The sequence below is a fragment of the Dermacentor albipictus genome, chromosome 4 (genome assembly GCF_038994185.2).
Source record: "Dermacentor albipictus isolate Rhodes 1998 colony chromosome 4, USDA_Dalb.pri_finalv2, whole genome shotgun sequence".
NCBI classification, from domain to species: domain Eukaryota; kingdom Metazoa; phylum Arthropoda; class Arachnida; order Ixodida; family Ixodidae; genus Dermacentor; species Dermacentor albipictus.
Window position 1 is genome coordinate 120,334,510 of NC_091824.1, and position 15,063 is coordinate 120,349,572.

Sequence of the window (15,063 nt, forward strand, 5' to 3'; positions counted from 1 at the left end):
GATAAGGAATGAATTGGAAAAGCCGCTGTTTCACCCGAAAGACAAAGCATAGCGATAGCAAAGTATCGAACAACTACAAGAAGTAAGGCTCGTAGTTTTATCGGCCATAGAAATTGTAGTAAGGCATCACGCGCGCACAAGCAAACATGAACAGTTCTCACTCGACAACCACGAACGCTCGCCGTCGTAGCGCTGGCGTCCCGCCAAGGTTTCTAGGCTTCGGCGTTGCGCTACTAAGCACGAGGTCGCGGGATCGAATTCTGGTCGCAGCGGCCGCATTTCAATGGGGGCAAAGTGCAAGAACGCCCACGTACCGTGCATTGGGTACACGTCAAAGAACCCCATGAGGTCAAAATTAATCCGGAGTCGCCCACTACGGTGTGCCTCATAACCAGATTGACCGCAGTGGTTCCTTAGTGGTTATGATGTTGGGCTGATGAGCACGAGGTCGCGAGGTCGAATCCCGTCCACGGCGCCCGCATTTCGATGGGGGCGAAAACACCCGTGTGCTTAGATTTAGGTTCACGTCAAAGAAACCCAGGTGGTCCAAATTTCCGCAGTCCCCCTACTACAGCGTGCCTCATTATCAGAAAGTGGTTTTGGCACGTAACACCCCATAATTCTTTTCATAAGCAGATCGTGGTTTTGGCAAGTAAAACGCTACAATTCTTTCATTTTCAACGCTGGCTAGAGGAAGAGCGCTGGCAAAGGGAAGTGAACGCTTCGTACTGTCTCTCGCTTCGTCGCATCTCGGAAAGTTGATGTTACGTGACGTCCAACACGAGGCGCGCCGGGAACACAGCGCGCATGAAACCACCTGCCATTTCGGCTCTCGCTCCTATTAGCGTTTTCATCCGCCGCTGATTACCTCAAAGATACGGCGCGTGCTCCCCGTACGCGCTGAACTGGGCGGACTTTCGTTCGCAGCCGCGGACGAGCTAGAGCAGGAGACGCGCGCTCACGCGCCCTTGTACTACCCCATCCCCCACTAGAGCGCGTTTGATCACGTGACCTCCAACATCCGGCGTGCAGGCAGACGGCACCTATCAAGCCGCCATCCTCCTCCGCTCAGCCTCGCACGATTTACCACAGCACACGGCGGCCGGGGCGCGATAGTATCTTACTGCATTTGGACATTTTCAGAATATAACGGCGACGGCGAAAATTCGCCCAGAGCGTCCAAGGGGGCGGCGGCCCTCTCGGATCCGCGGAAGTAGCGAGGAACCAAGACCTCGAAGAGCACAATGCACGAGACTGACGTAGTGGCCGCGTCGCGGTAAAAGCTTGTCCTCCCTGTGTGGAGGGAGCCTAACCGACTCTGCAGGCATTTTCACTAAAGTTGTTCTCTCTCTCTCTCTCTCTCTCTCTCTCTCTCTCTCTCTCTCTCAGAGCGTCCATATAACTGACATCGTAATAAGAGAAAGCAAACGAATTCTCACGAAATACGTATTCTGGGCTAACGTAATGTATAGCGATTCTATTCCAATGCTATCATTATTATCATTTTCTTTTGCGCTTCGTTGCTGTGATGCGAGCGGCGAGATGGAGATGAAAGTGGAGGCGTTTCCAACGATTGTATAACTGGCTTCTCCACAAATAAGTTATTGAACTATCAACGGGTGGTAATGTGAGGTGATATGAATCAAGTCGATTTCGTAAACGTGCCCTAAACAGTTAAAGTAGAAAAAACACGGCTACGAAACGGCACATTCTGCACTTTCTGCAATTAAACACAGGTCAGTCGAATAATACAAAATAAATAAACAAACACGCAGTGGTATACTAAGTATTATAGATACAACATCACTTTCAGGAAAGAAATACAAGAACATATCGAGTGTTAATACAGATCCAGTATCACATTCAATAAATAAGGTTACTAAAGCTTTTAAAGCTCATCGTTATTATAGTGTGCTACCCCATAGCCCAAGCAACCTTTCTATGCCGAAAAGGCGATCATCGAGGTGATTTATTGTCTTCAAAGCACATCTTTTGTTGTAACATAATCAGAGGGATCGGCGGGTGGTGAACGGTTGCTCATAGTAAATAAACCGGGGCCGAATTCACAAAGCTTTTCGTTCGTAAGGGATCTTTGCCACTGGCTGGTCGCCTTCGCTAGCATTATGTACAGCATCATGATTGGCTAAGATTTTCTCTTACAAAAAAATGAAGCGTAAGACAATCTTGCGATTACGGACCCTGAATCGACCGAAATGAGTCGTTACATTGTGGGCCCTGGACTATACATGACCTCCACCAAGGATTGGGTTACGAACGCTTCATAAATATGATTTGAAGAAAGAAAAAAAAAAGCGGCAGTACTGAATAGGGCGACCGACTGATTCTAGTATATTAGAAAACAGACTTGTTCAAGCCTTAATTCTGTTGAGTCAATTCAACTTTGGCGCCATCTTGTGAGGGACAAATCTTAATGGCTTATCCAGATGAAAAGAGAGATTGAAAAAAAAAAGTATTAAACGTCCTCAACGTACTTGACAGTGTACGGTGTAGTCTGGTTAACGCCGTTTAGAATGTTTGCGTTCACTTCCATTTGATTCTTTCGATTACATACAAAAGGGGAACAACACACTGAATGATATACGATTATATATATGATGCCTTCGGGAGGCAAGGGCGCACCCATGAACAACTTATGTGTGTACGCTTCTGTCCGTCTTTCAAGCTGCAGCTGTGCACGTGAAGCTCCTTTGAAATCGAACGCTGCTCCTACAATTTATTTTTCTCCCCCCCCCCCCCCCCCCCCCGCATCCTCCTCTGGCTTATCGCAGTGCCACAGATGTTTGGTCAGTTGCGAGAGTGGTGCTTTCAGAACGGATTAGGCCTCAGCTGTGACGTTTTGTTTCCTATAAGGCGGGAGCTCGTGCGTTCGACTCTCTGCCGCAGCGGCGGCAGCATTCCGACAATACGAAAAATGACCGCCTACAGTGCGGTCCACTCTTAATAGGAACACTTTCCTAATAGAAAAGTCAGTGTAAATGACGAACTTCTGCTTTATTTGGAGTAAAAAGTGAATAATAGTACTCATTAGGCCGGCATCTGTGCATAAAGAAAAGAATCATTAATTGCATTCAGCTGTAATCGGCGCCCAAATACTAAAGGGGTGTTCCACCTAACAATGGAGCGTACTGTAGACTGATTTATGTGCACGTTGAGGAAACCCAAGTGATCAAGAGGAAGCCGGGATCCTCCGCTACACCGCTTATCATAACCCAACCCGAGACGCGAGTTTAGGACTCCGGGGTGTGGTTATTATAGTATTGGAAACAAGCTGACGCAAACAGCTTGCGCATGCGCTAAAGGGTCCTTAATCGTACACAAGTAGTATAGCGCCGGCAGCACTGCGCCTGCGCGTTACCACACCTCGCCTTGGGCCCTCTTGCAAGCAGAACGCTAAGCATGGCCCTAACCGCGTGCCCGCTTTTTATAAATCGCTTTGTTATTGCGATGTGGAACCAGCTAGGACAAGCTCCAATATACGGTATGAACATGGGTTTGTGCGTGCTGACACGGTCACGGGCTAGAAGAAATCTCGCAGCATTGTCTGCACCTGGCTTTCGCAGCGTTCTTTCCTTACTTTTTATTCTTTTTTTTTGCCAGTGGTGGCAGCCATTTCATTTTTCTTTTTCGATTGCGGCAAATATTTAGTTTCTTTTTTACTCGAAACCATCGTAACAAATGTGCTACATATAGCGCCGACAATAATTTTATCTGTTCTTCTCGCCAGCCTCACGGCCGATGACACACCCACGCAAGTCACGCGGAGATTTTTTCCCGTTATCCACGTGGCTCATTAGTTACGATCACAGGTTGTAACGGTTACAATGCAAGGACCATTAATATAACATGAGGGAGGAGCCCGAACAGAGAAAAGGTTCAGGAAAGGCTAGTCCTCGCGGAGTTAATCACGTGTATACTTCGCCAACGGATACGTTGGCGTCGCCCGTTCCCGCCGACCGCTATACCGCTGCGGTCGAAGCCGCTAATAGTGGGCGCTGTTGCAAATTCCAAGATGACGAAGATTCGCGCTGAACCGCGGGTGGCAGCTACTCACTGGCGGTCTACTAGCTCATTCAGTTTGACAAGCTCGCATTAAACGACAATCAATCCTCCCGCGGTCTGGGTCTCATTCCTGCACGTCCCCGACAATTTCGAACACTGTGCTATATGTATTATGTGGCATGCCTCCGCCGTGGCTGAAGATTCGGGGCCCGAGCTAGAACGGACCGTTCGCAACTCACTGTTTGATCTCCACGGGCGATAGCCAGCCGGCGAACATGAGGAAGCCGGCGGCGCCGTTAATCCTCCGGCGAGTATTCCTTCAGCAGCAGTGGTAGGAGCGACAAGCGCCAATCAACGGCGCCGGTACCGGGGAAGGGCATCAACGGCGCTAGGGCACAAGATGCCCGCGACGAACACTACGGGTAGGCTTTCATAACAACACACACCGCACAGTCTGGTACAACAGCGATGCAAACGTATACGCAGCCAATGGAGCCAATATACGGTATAGCTCGTGCCAAATCGCAAGGCGAAAGGAGTGGTTCGGCGCGCGCGACACGCTCGCGCGTTTAGAGACGCGAGAATTTTTACGCGCGCGCACTAGAACGCAGTCGGCGCTTGCGGTGGGGGTGGGGTGGCAGCCGCAGCAGCGCTGTTCGGGGCCGCACACCTGACGGCAGCGTAGCGGCGCAGCAGCGGCAGCCTGCTGGCTTGCGCGTTTCCGGCCGCCGACATGTCACTCACTCACGGCCTGGCGCTGGAACGGCGGCGCACCGTCGGACCTGCAAGCCGCGGCCGAATAGCAGATGCGAGAGCCGGGGCTGCCTGGTGGCGGCGGCGGCGGCGGTCGCCTCCAGTTGCCGTACGCGAGCTGTTCGCCGCGTGCTCTATGCGAGAAGAGGCGCGCCATCGCCTCCTCGCGTGTATATGCTTCACTACACACACACACGCCGGCTTCGTGCGTGAGTCGTCGCGTCTTCCGTGGCCCGTTATAAGTTCACGTGTCTGCTAAATGGTCGCTTCGACGCCGCGCGCCAGAGTTGTGGGGGGTTGCACGTTGCGCGTGCGGGGAGCAAACAAAAAATAAAGGTGGCTACGAGGAGTGGAGGAGGCAAGTGGTGGATCCAGCCACGCGGGCAAGCCACTTCCACGCTGCTGTTGAAAGTGGCTGGCCACCTGTTTTTGCGGCGGGAGCGATCGCGTGTCAACGACTGTGGCCGCCATGCTCGCGCAAAGGCAGCGCGCGTAAAAGAAAATACGTAAAAAAAAAGGAAGACCGCGCATCGACTTGCAACTCGAATTGCTAGGGAACACATGGGTCATCAATGGGCACGCAAACCAGAAACGCTAAATTAATGGCTTAGCGTGGATATTCCATAAATCAAATGGATACACTGCAGCGATACTTCAGCAGTATACAGCTGGCTTTCGATAACGGTATTTGACGATGGCGGTGCGTATTGTTGTCGACGTGTTTCGGATCGACACCATGGGAGCGCGACGACGAAAAATGGCGGAACAACGACTAACTGTGTGACGACGACGGAATGGCGACGGTGGTGGTGATGAAGGTGCGTCGACGAAGGCGCCATGACGAGCACGTGACAACGGTGGCGTGGCAACGGCTGCGCGTCCGCTCTTCCTATACTCCACGGAGGCCCAATACTTATCAGACCATTCGCTCTAAAAAACAATAAACAAAGAGGAACACGCTTTTCATGGCAGGTGGAATTAAAAACAAAAATTATGTCTTCTGCGTAGATGAACTGTCACGAAGCGAAGTATAAGCGGCGCCGTAAATGTCAGAACTGCAGCAGCACAATGATCTCTCGCTTCGACCAAAAATTCCAATCGTTCCTATGCGCATGCTTCATTCAATCGTTACCCTCGAAGCCAAGCTGCACGAGCTGATCCCGTGCTCCTTTTAAAAAGCCAGCCAGAATCAAGCTGAGCGGAAGTTTCGGGTACCGCAACTGTTATATGTGTAGTAAAGCGGTTGTCGTCAAACCTCTTGCCACTCCTGACCTCCAGGCTCCCCGACAGGTCATTTAGGGATTTTGCTAAAGTAATACAGACCGCAGCAGGGTCTCACACTCACTAGATAGCGCTTTGGGCGTAGTAAGCCGAGCTTTAGCACAGCTCTTTGCACGACTGCCGCTGACTTCTCTGTTCCAAAGCTGATTGCATGTTGCGCACTGTAACTGTGCTATCGTTGGCGTACTCGCGTAGTCGTTGCCGTGGAATACGCATATATCATACGGGGTGTTTCTTTTTAGACCACACAAAATTGTTTTTCAAAATTGCATGTGGCACATAGATACTCGAAGCGACGGACATACGGGCACGCGAAAAGGAAATATACAATTGGATAATTAACGAAAACGCACTAATTAACTCCATTAACTTCTGAATTAATGACTTTACACCACTATTGCAATTTAAGAATTATAGCCGGTGAGTTTCTAAGGCTTGTCCACTTGGAAGGAATTCCGAGGATCGGGTTTTTAGATACGTGCCGTGAAAGCTGAGAAGCCCAACGCCGTAACCACTGGGACACCACCGTCCTAACTATACCCATGCCTGACGAAATAGTACGATTCGTCTTCCTCGCGTGTCATTCCCGATCACCCGAATGCGACACGCTAGCTCTTCGTGCGAGTTCTCCAAAGTCAATTCGTCGTTCTCGTGCCGCCCACACGCGTCGTCCTAGCGCATCATCTCCATCTACGCGAAATGCGAGGCTCTACGAACACGACGCGACGCGTTAACGTCGCAATTGTGCCAACGCGACTTCAGCTATACCGCCTTTCCTTCGCGAAGGCGGCGCGTGCAGCACCTCGAGGCCTGGCGTGGCATTCCGCGAAAGCGCGGGCTCGCGAGCTTTACGGCGTACGGGTCAGACTGGACGCTGTGCGTAAACAAGGCCACCGGAGCACGAGCTGTCCGTCAAAGATAATGAGGGCGCGGTACTATACGGGGAAGCTGGAGGCGAGCGAACGTCGTTTGTTAGAAACGAAAACAGCTTCTCACGCGATGTAGGTTTCCGCCTGCGTTCCAAGACTCTTCGAGATAAAGTTTTTCGCAGCAGAAATCACTTGAGAACCTTGACCAGCGCCTGGCTTTGACTCCGGGTAATTAACTGAGGCTCTTAACTGCTCTTTTATCAGCGTAAGCAGACGTCGTTAGGCAAGACGTATATGCTGTCGCTGATTCGCCAAAGACACGTGCGGGCGAAGGCCGGGCGCGCGAATTTTTTAGTGTAACCGGGTTCGATGTTCGCAGTGATGAAACAGGGGTCCCAATTCAGTGCTTTTACTGGTTAATAAAACTTCCCGTAACGCTGAGGCAGAAGTTGCTAAAGCTTCCTCACCGTGGCACAGCGTTACCGGAAAATTAGGAAAGAGATGGAAACGAGATTGTCACAGGCACGTAACATGAGAAAATAAAGCATACATACCCAGAATGGCATATTGATTACAAGAGACTTAGAAAAACATAGTAAGCTCACGCACTCTAGGTTACTATTCATAGACTTTACATAGACTCTATTACTCACTATTCATAGATTCAAGGGAGATGCCTTAGCGATCATCATCGTCACCATCGTCAACAACAACAACAGAAACAACAACGACGACGACAACAGCAGCAGGTGGAATCTGTGCCATCAGTTCATAGGATATATAGACAAACAGCAGTAGCAGCAACATCAGCGCATCAGCATCCGCCTTGCACAAGGAACGAGTTTTTTTGGGGCAAGTAACATTAACATTTAGTTCATTTGTTTTCGGAGAACCAAAACTTGTTTCCTGATCCACAGCAACCGAAAATTGCGCGAAAGTGCCGCGTGCATTGAACACGTTACGAAACGTTGCGCCTCAAATAGAATGACAATGGATACGCTAACGCTGTTACGCTAACATTTAGACTCAGTTCATATTTATGAAGACGAGTCAGTACCTCAGCCTCGCGTTTCAAACGATTCCAAAGGCACTTGACGAGAACTCCGTTCACACAGAGCTATAGGCCAAGCTGGGGGTTGTAGGGGTTGAGGACGGACTTCGGGATGAAAAAACAAACTTGGGAGGGTTTATTTTACATTATGTACAGAGAGGTGAGAGTCAAGTAACAGTCGTACAGTCATTACGGGCCGGCAGCAACTCGGACGCTGCGGCCCGCGGCAAGAAGTTCGAGAGAGGTGAATCAGGGAGTGCTCTGGTCTCTCTGGAATGCTCCTTTTAAATCCTTCGAGGACTGGAAGTCGCGTCATATTCGACCAATGGGAGAGTCCGCTCAGATGACGCCATTTTCGGCCAATGGTTGGCGCCCGTGCCACGGTGCCACACCAGGCGGAGAGAGTCGCCGCCTGGTCCCCCTTTCTTGATCGCTTGATCCCCCTTGCCTTGCTGACTAGCAACTCGCCGACACAAAAGCCAGGTGGGGGCGACGCTGCCAGGCCTTCCCGGTACATCGCAGCCGTCTTGTTTCGGGACCCACTTTCCTTGCAACAATGCCGGGCTATCCCTTCGTTTTCTGGAAAACTCAAGCATTGAATAGCTCCACCGGCGGCGTACGAACTTGTTGGCACGTGAACTTGTTGGCTCGTGCGCTCCTCTGGAACGTGCTGCGATTCGATGTGGTCCGCGGGAACTCGAAGTAGGCGCAGGAAACAGCTCCATATCTAACAGGGTACGCTCACAGTTCAGCGCACAGCGCAAAAGCGGACAAGGACGTGCGTCTCGTCTCCGTCTGCGTTTTGCGCCGTTCGTTCACTGTGATCGATCACCACCTATTCCAGTCAGCCCACGCTGGGAGGAGTTGCACATAGAGTGTGTGACGTCACGGAAAGGATTATTGAGACCTCAAGAGCTACATCAAGCAAAGGTGACGTTTTTTCGAATTGCGCCTGATTACTGCTTGCGAAAGCGGACGCTCGGTTCTTTCCGTTTACGTCGAGCGTTTTTAGCAGTTCTCGAATGGCTTGTCTTCCAGGACTGGTAAGAGCTCGGGACCCAACTTGCAGAGCCTTTCGTTCGTGAGAAATATGTGTCGCTGATATAGACCGCTTGTGCTAACAATATCTCTGCTATTATTATTGGGTTGCGCCTGCTTTTACGAGCTGTACTCTATAGCGCACGAAGTGCTCTGTGGTTACGGGTCATGATTACAAGCTTTCTGATGAGATTCCGTTAGGATGCGCTAAAGCATATATATATATATATATATATATATATATATATATATATAATCTTGCACGTTATCTTATCCTTAACTTACACGACAAGCACGGGACTGCCTAGCTGCCATTTCCTTTCCAGGTAATGCCCTCATCAGCTACTATTATGACGTTATTCAGGGTAAACGCTCAAAGAAGACACCGTTTAAGCAAAAAAAATTGACGACATGCACGGCGTTAAGAGCTTCCATACAGGCAGCACACCAGCATTGGTCCAACCATGGCCCAATGCTGGCAGAAATTGGTACCAATGTTGGACCAATGTTGGCATATTGGCAAAGTGCAACCCAATCCAATGTTGGCCCAGCGTTCAAGCCAAGATTGGACCAATGTTATGCCAATGCAGCAGCCATTGGATTGGACCAATGTTATGCCAATGCAGCAGCCATCGTAGGACCAGCGTTAAAGCCAAGATTGGGCCAATGTTATGCCAATGCAGCAGCCATCGTGCTGCCAGCGTAGGACCAGCCTTAAAGCCAAGATTGGACCAATGTTATGCCAATGCAGCAGCCATCGTAGGACCAGCGTTAAAGCCAAGATTGGGCCAATGTTATGCCAATGCAGCAGCCATCGTGCTACCAGCGTAGGACCAGTGTTGAGCCATATCGTTACCAATATTAATGCCAGCTTTGAGCCAATGCCCTTTGCATGACGAATATTCTAGATATTTGAATTAGGAAGGAACAGCGCCAACTAAGACGATCACAAGAGGGGAGAACGAACGAACGTCCTGTGTCGTTCTCCCCTCTTGTGTTCGTCTTAGTTGGCGCTGTTCCTTCCTAATTCAAGTATGCACCATCTAGCCCAAATGAATGTTCTCCTGAACTATTCTAGATATGCTGGCTTTAGAGCACGCACATATTCTTACCGCAAACATTTTGCTAGCGGCATTTTTTGTAGCAATTATCCCCTTACTCTCTTCCTCAATAGTAGCTAGGAAAGCTCGACAAAAAGATGTCAAGAAGCAGAAGTCATATATGACTGCAAATAATAATAAAAGAATACTGAAATTGACGTTTATGACAGTTTATTTGCGAATAAATTTTCAGAAACAGGCATTTTCCGTGGACCTAGATGGGTGACGCTCGGTTATCTTCAAACAGTTTATTTACAGGCACTGCCCTCAGGATAGGAATTGGGCAAGGTGCCGAGGACGGTGGGCTGGCCAGGGGCTTCAGGGCATGGAGCTGACGTCGGTAGGCAGGTTTGTCAGTGCTTGGATGACAGCAGGCTTATCAGGCCCCCGAGGCTTATCAGGCCCCCGATTTCGGATAACGCGGTGGTTTCGTTGATATTGCCACCATATCCGATAGCGACTTCACCATTACTTGGAGGAAATGTTTGCACTGTAAAATGAAAAGAAACAATGTCAGAGATGTTGGTATGACAAATGTATGATGGAGAGTTTTCATTTGAAAAATCGCCATACTGCAACAATATTATAAGTATGAGCAGAGAGTTCGAAGGGGTGAATCAAGAAACTTTCTTGCAAGAGATTTGTCAAGTAACACTTCCTAATATTTCGACATATATGGCATACCTTGTACAAGATGTAACGTAACACTTAGAACAGACATAAAATGCGCAGTCCACTTTGTTTACAGCTCACACTTAGTCAGCGTAGCACTTTAAAATTAAAAATTGCAGCAAAACCTGCTGCAGCACAAAAAGCCTAGTTTCAGACAGTGTAGACACAATGCGGCCTTCGTGCGAAATTTTTAATGTGGAAACCGAGAAGTTCCGTCAAGAAACACTAGTAAAAGAAGCATTTATTCGAAAAGAAAGAAATACTGTCAGCTGGAAATGATGCTTGACCTATACCAGTGAGAAGAAGCGTGGTTCCTCGGTATCACTAGCAGGATCAGGCCGCACGCGTGGCTTGATAAAATCTTAGTCCTGGAATTTGGGTGAAATTCACAGAGATTTACACGTGGTTCTACTCCAGGCACTATTCAAAGGCTGCAAATAAAAAGAGCTATTTAATTACAGGCATTCTACATTAGCCAGGCCTGTTTCAGTAATATATATACCGCGTGATATTGCTTGGGTGATATAGCTTGGGTGATATTGCTTCTGATAAACCTTATAACATGCGCAAAACAAATGCACTCACCATTGTATGATCCATGCTTCTTTGTATCTGAGTTCATCCCACATCGAAGACGGTGCCCACGAGCGCCGACTTCATTTCTAATTGTTGTTTCGCCTATATTAATTCTAACACTCACAAAAATTCGTGGCCACATTGCTGCGTATTTCAAGATGTAGGCTTCTCAGTAGGAATGACGACAGCAAGCGAGCATTTTTCACGAGAGGAGTGCGCTGGCAAGAACGGACGGCAAGCACTCAGGTGGTGTTGCACCCAGTCGGCGTGCTAGCGACACGTAGAAAGAAAGAGTGAAAGGAAAGGGTGAACGAAGAATACGGCGTAAACGCCACTTTCCCCCGCTAGACCTAGCCCGAACGGGTTTTGGGGTGGCAGCGATGGAGGGCGACAAGGAGGACAATAGTGACCCCGCCGCTTTCCCCCATGCTTCCGAGAGCACCCAATTCGACACAGCAGCTTATGGCTGTCTGAACGCTTGACTGACAGCATTGACCAGGCTCACCTGGGTGCGTGAAGGAGAGGCAAGGGGGGGCTGAAGGACGGAAAGCTAGGCCGAAAAAAAAAATCCGGAATTCGCCGTGCCTACTTAAGGCAAAGACAAGAGGTTGTTGACACGCAAATGCCAAAACGTGCAATTAATTTTTTTTCTGTCAGGGGCATTCATACAAGGAGCTTACTACGCATGCACGAACAAACAAATGTATTAGAATAGGAGCATGATGTCGCCGCAACATGCCATGCATGCTAAACAAACAAACAATAGTTTCACTAATGCATATGCGCTCCATCTCGATGCAATATAAAACGGTTCCATCAGCTCTGAGGCACTGTAATTCTCGATTCTCCTCAGAATCCTGACCCACTAAAGCCGCGGAGCGTACATGCAAAAAATACAATGCGCAGGCAAATTGGCAATACCGTTGCTTCTTATGGAAAGCTCAAGTTCTTATTCACGATCAATAAAGCAGTGGCTAAATTTATGCGACTTCCCCTGCTTGCTACGTGGTACACTGGCTTTTCTCTTTAGGGGACACATTTCGGTAAAGGAGAAGTGCAATAATGGCGGTGTACCATTCATGGAGTTGACATGGGAGAACATATTTTTGGTTCCTGCGCAGTGTGCCTGTGATCAGTGCGTTAGTTTTCAAAACACGTTGTTCAATCTCAGCAAGTCGTAGAGCACTAAAAGCCGACAAGGCGAAAATTAGCTTATTACGGGCCAATGTCCTCCAAAGAAAGCCAACTACTAACCCATATTGGCAAATCCATACCAAAGTCGGTCCAATAATTCCCGCCTTGTTGAACGGCAGTGCCAATATTGTTTACTGACTGTGTAAAGTGGACCAACATTGGATCTCTATCAGAATGGCACAGCCAATATTGTTTACTTACTGTGCAAAGTGGGCCAACATTGGATCTTTATCAGAATGGCACAGCCAATATTGTTTACTGACTGTGTAAAGTGGACCAACATTGGATCTCTATCAGAATGGCACAGCCAATATTGTTTACTGACTGTGTAAAGTGGGCCAACATTGGATCTCTATCAGAATGGCACAGCCAATATTGTTTACTTACTGTGTAAAGTGGGCCAACATTGGATCTCTATCAGAATGGCACAGCCAATATTGGCGCCACGCTGTTAACCTTAGGCCAACATTGGGCCAGGAACCAGAATGGCACTGCCAATATTGGAACCACGCTGTTAATCTTAGGCCATCATTGGGCCAAGAAGTGCCAATATGTCTCCAACGTTGGCCCAACCTGACGTGCCGCCTGGGACGCGTATATCTAGGGCATCACATGAAGTGCTAATCTATGTAACTGTATCCACATCAGATGACGAGCGCACACGAGAAAATGTTAGAGGTGGCAGTTCTTCAAGCTGTCTCGCGCTACTCTATGAAAACATTTGTAGTCTCAGTAAATATTATTTTCCCTTTTGTTATTATTAACTCGACTTCGATGCATTCTATTTGCCTGCTTCAAAGTGCGGCATTAGGCGAACAATAGCCTCTATCACTGTTTCTGTGATAAAATTACTCCATAAGTGGAGCTTGAAAACAACAAAAACAAAGAAAAAAGAGCACTTGCGAAAAATCTTGCCGGGCTTACGCGCTCGTAGTACCATACGTACTTTTTCATGGTACTCCCGTAATTCCTATCATTGGCTCGCAAGTTGTAATGTTAATCCCCGATAATTCTATCTATCTATCTATCTATCTATCTATCTATCTATCTATCTATCTATCTATCTATCTATCTATCTATCTATCTATCTATCTATCTATCTATCTATCTATCTATCTATCTATCTATCTATCTATCTATCTATCTATCTATCTATCTATCATCGTCATCATCGTCATCATCGTCATCATTATCGTCATCATTATCTATCTATCTATCTATCTATCTATCTATCTATCTATCTATCTATCTATCTATCTATCTATCTATCTATCTATCTATCTATCTATCTATCTATCTATCTATCTATCTATCTATCTATCTATCTATCTATCTATCTATCTATCTATCTATCTATCTATCTATCTATCTATCTATCTATCTATCTATCTATCTATCTATCTATCTATCTATCTATCTATCGAGGCCGTCCTTTCATCCCAGATTGTGTCGTGGTTTCCTCGTGTGCGAGGGACAGGGTGCAACATAGGAGGCGGAGTCCCGCGGAACGGTGCGTCAACATGGGAGGGATGTTACGACCGATTCGACAATTGTGATTGGCCGAGATACAGTCATCACATTCCCTGGTCTATTCTCTTAAGGAAGACGACTGTTTCAAAAGTGGATACCCTTGGTGTGTAGGTGGCTGACGTATCCTGATGTGAGCTCGGACATTTAATATACTCCTACGTGGAGTGGGCTTCCGTATCTTGAGCCAGTGTAAATAATGTAAAATAAGCCTTTTTTTCTTCATTCGTACTACCGGACGTATTCATCGCTGTGCCTGGAGGATCCCTAGCCTAAACGCTCCCTCGAGCCGCAACAAGGTGTAAGGGCGTTGCCTTTGACGAAGACATATGCAAGACGAACATTTGTGTGTGTGTGTGTGTGTGTGTGTGTGTGTGTGTGCGCGTGTGTGTGCGTGTGTGTGTGTGCGTGTGTGTGTGTGTGTGTGTGTGTGTGTGTGTGTGTGTGTGTGTGTGTGTGTGTGTGTGTGTGTGTGTGTGTGTGTGTGTGTGTGTGTGTGTGTGTGTGTGTGTGTGTGTGTGTGTGTGTGTGTGTGAGAGAGAGAGAGAGAGAGAGAGAGAGAACAAAGCTCCGCTGGATGTCGCTACTGCGTTTCCTTTGCCGTGCAAATTTCTGGGCAGCTGAAACTACATTCCTCTGCAGTTAGAAACGGGAGACTGCTCTCGCGCTAAATATTGAAACGTTTTTCCTACTTCCCTGAGAATATTCACATTTGATGTTTCCGCAACTGTTAATTTGGGCTACTTAGTTTCTGCCGAGCAGTTTTTCGACACGACATACATCAAGTGGCTACTGTCTTTCACTAAGTGTAAGCGGAAAGTCGCCGGTTATCCCGGAAAACTCGCCACAGCGATGGGCATTCGCCTTCTCGTAACAGGAAAGTGCTTCATCACCGTCCCGGCGCACCGCATGTAGTCACACTGCTCGTGATAAACGTGCATAGGCCGCGAATAACATATTAAAAGTGAGACGAAGGTTCTAG

At 48.1% G+C, this 15,063-nt stretch overlaps 2 protein-coding genes across 5 annotated transcripts in view; one reads left to right on the top strand and one right to left on the bottom strand.

The window, feature by feature from the left end:
• The window catches only part of LOC135916042 (uncharacterized), a 95,276-nt gene that overhangs the window by 42,504 nt on the left and 37,709 nt on the right, over nucleotides 1–15,063 (bottom strand). The window contains exon 1 of one of the 4 annotated variants that reach the window (XM_065449252.2): nucleotides 4,691–4,817. The exons of 2 other annotated variants lie outside the window; for them this stretch is intronic. In XM_065449252.2, coding sequence (XP_065305324.1) covers nucleotides 4,691–4,755 — 65 coding nt within the window. In that variant the 5' untranslated portion in view covers nucleotides 4,756–4,817. One more of the 4 variants, XM_065449254.1, reaches the window with a different exon arrangement.
• Nucleotides 1–15,063, top strand: part of LOC135916041 (carnitine O-palmitoyltransferase 1, liver isoform-like) — a 137,507-nt gene that overhangs the window by 30,740 nt on the left and 91,704 nt on the right. The gene's annotated exons all lie outside the window — the stretch shown is intronic.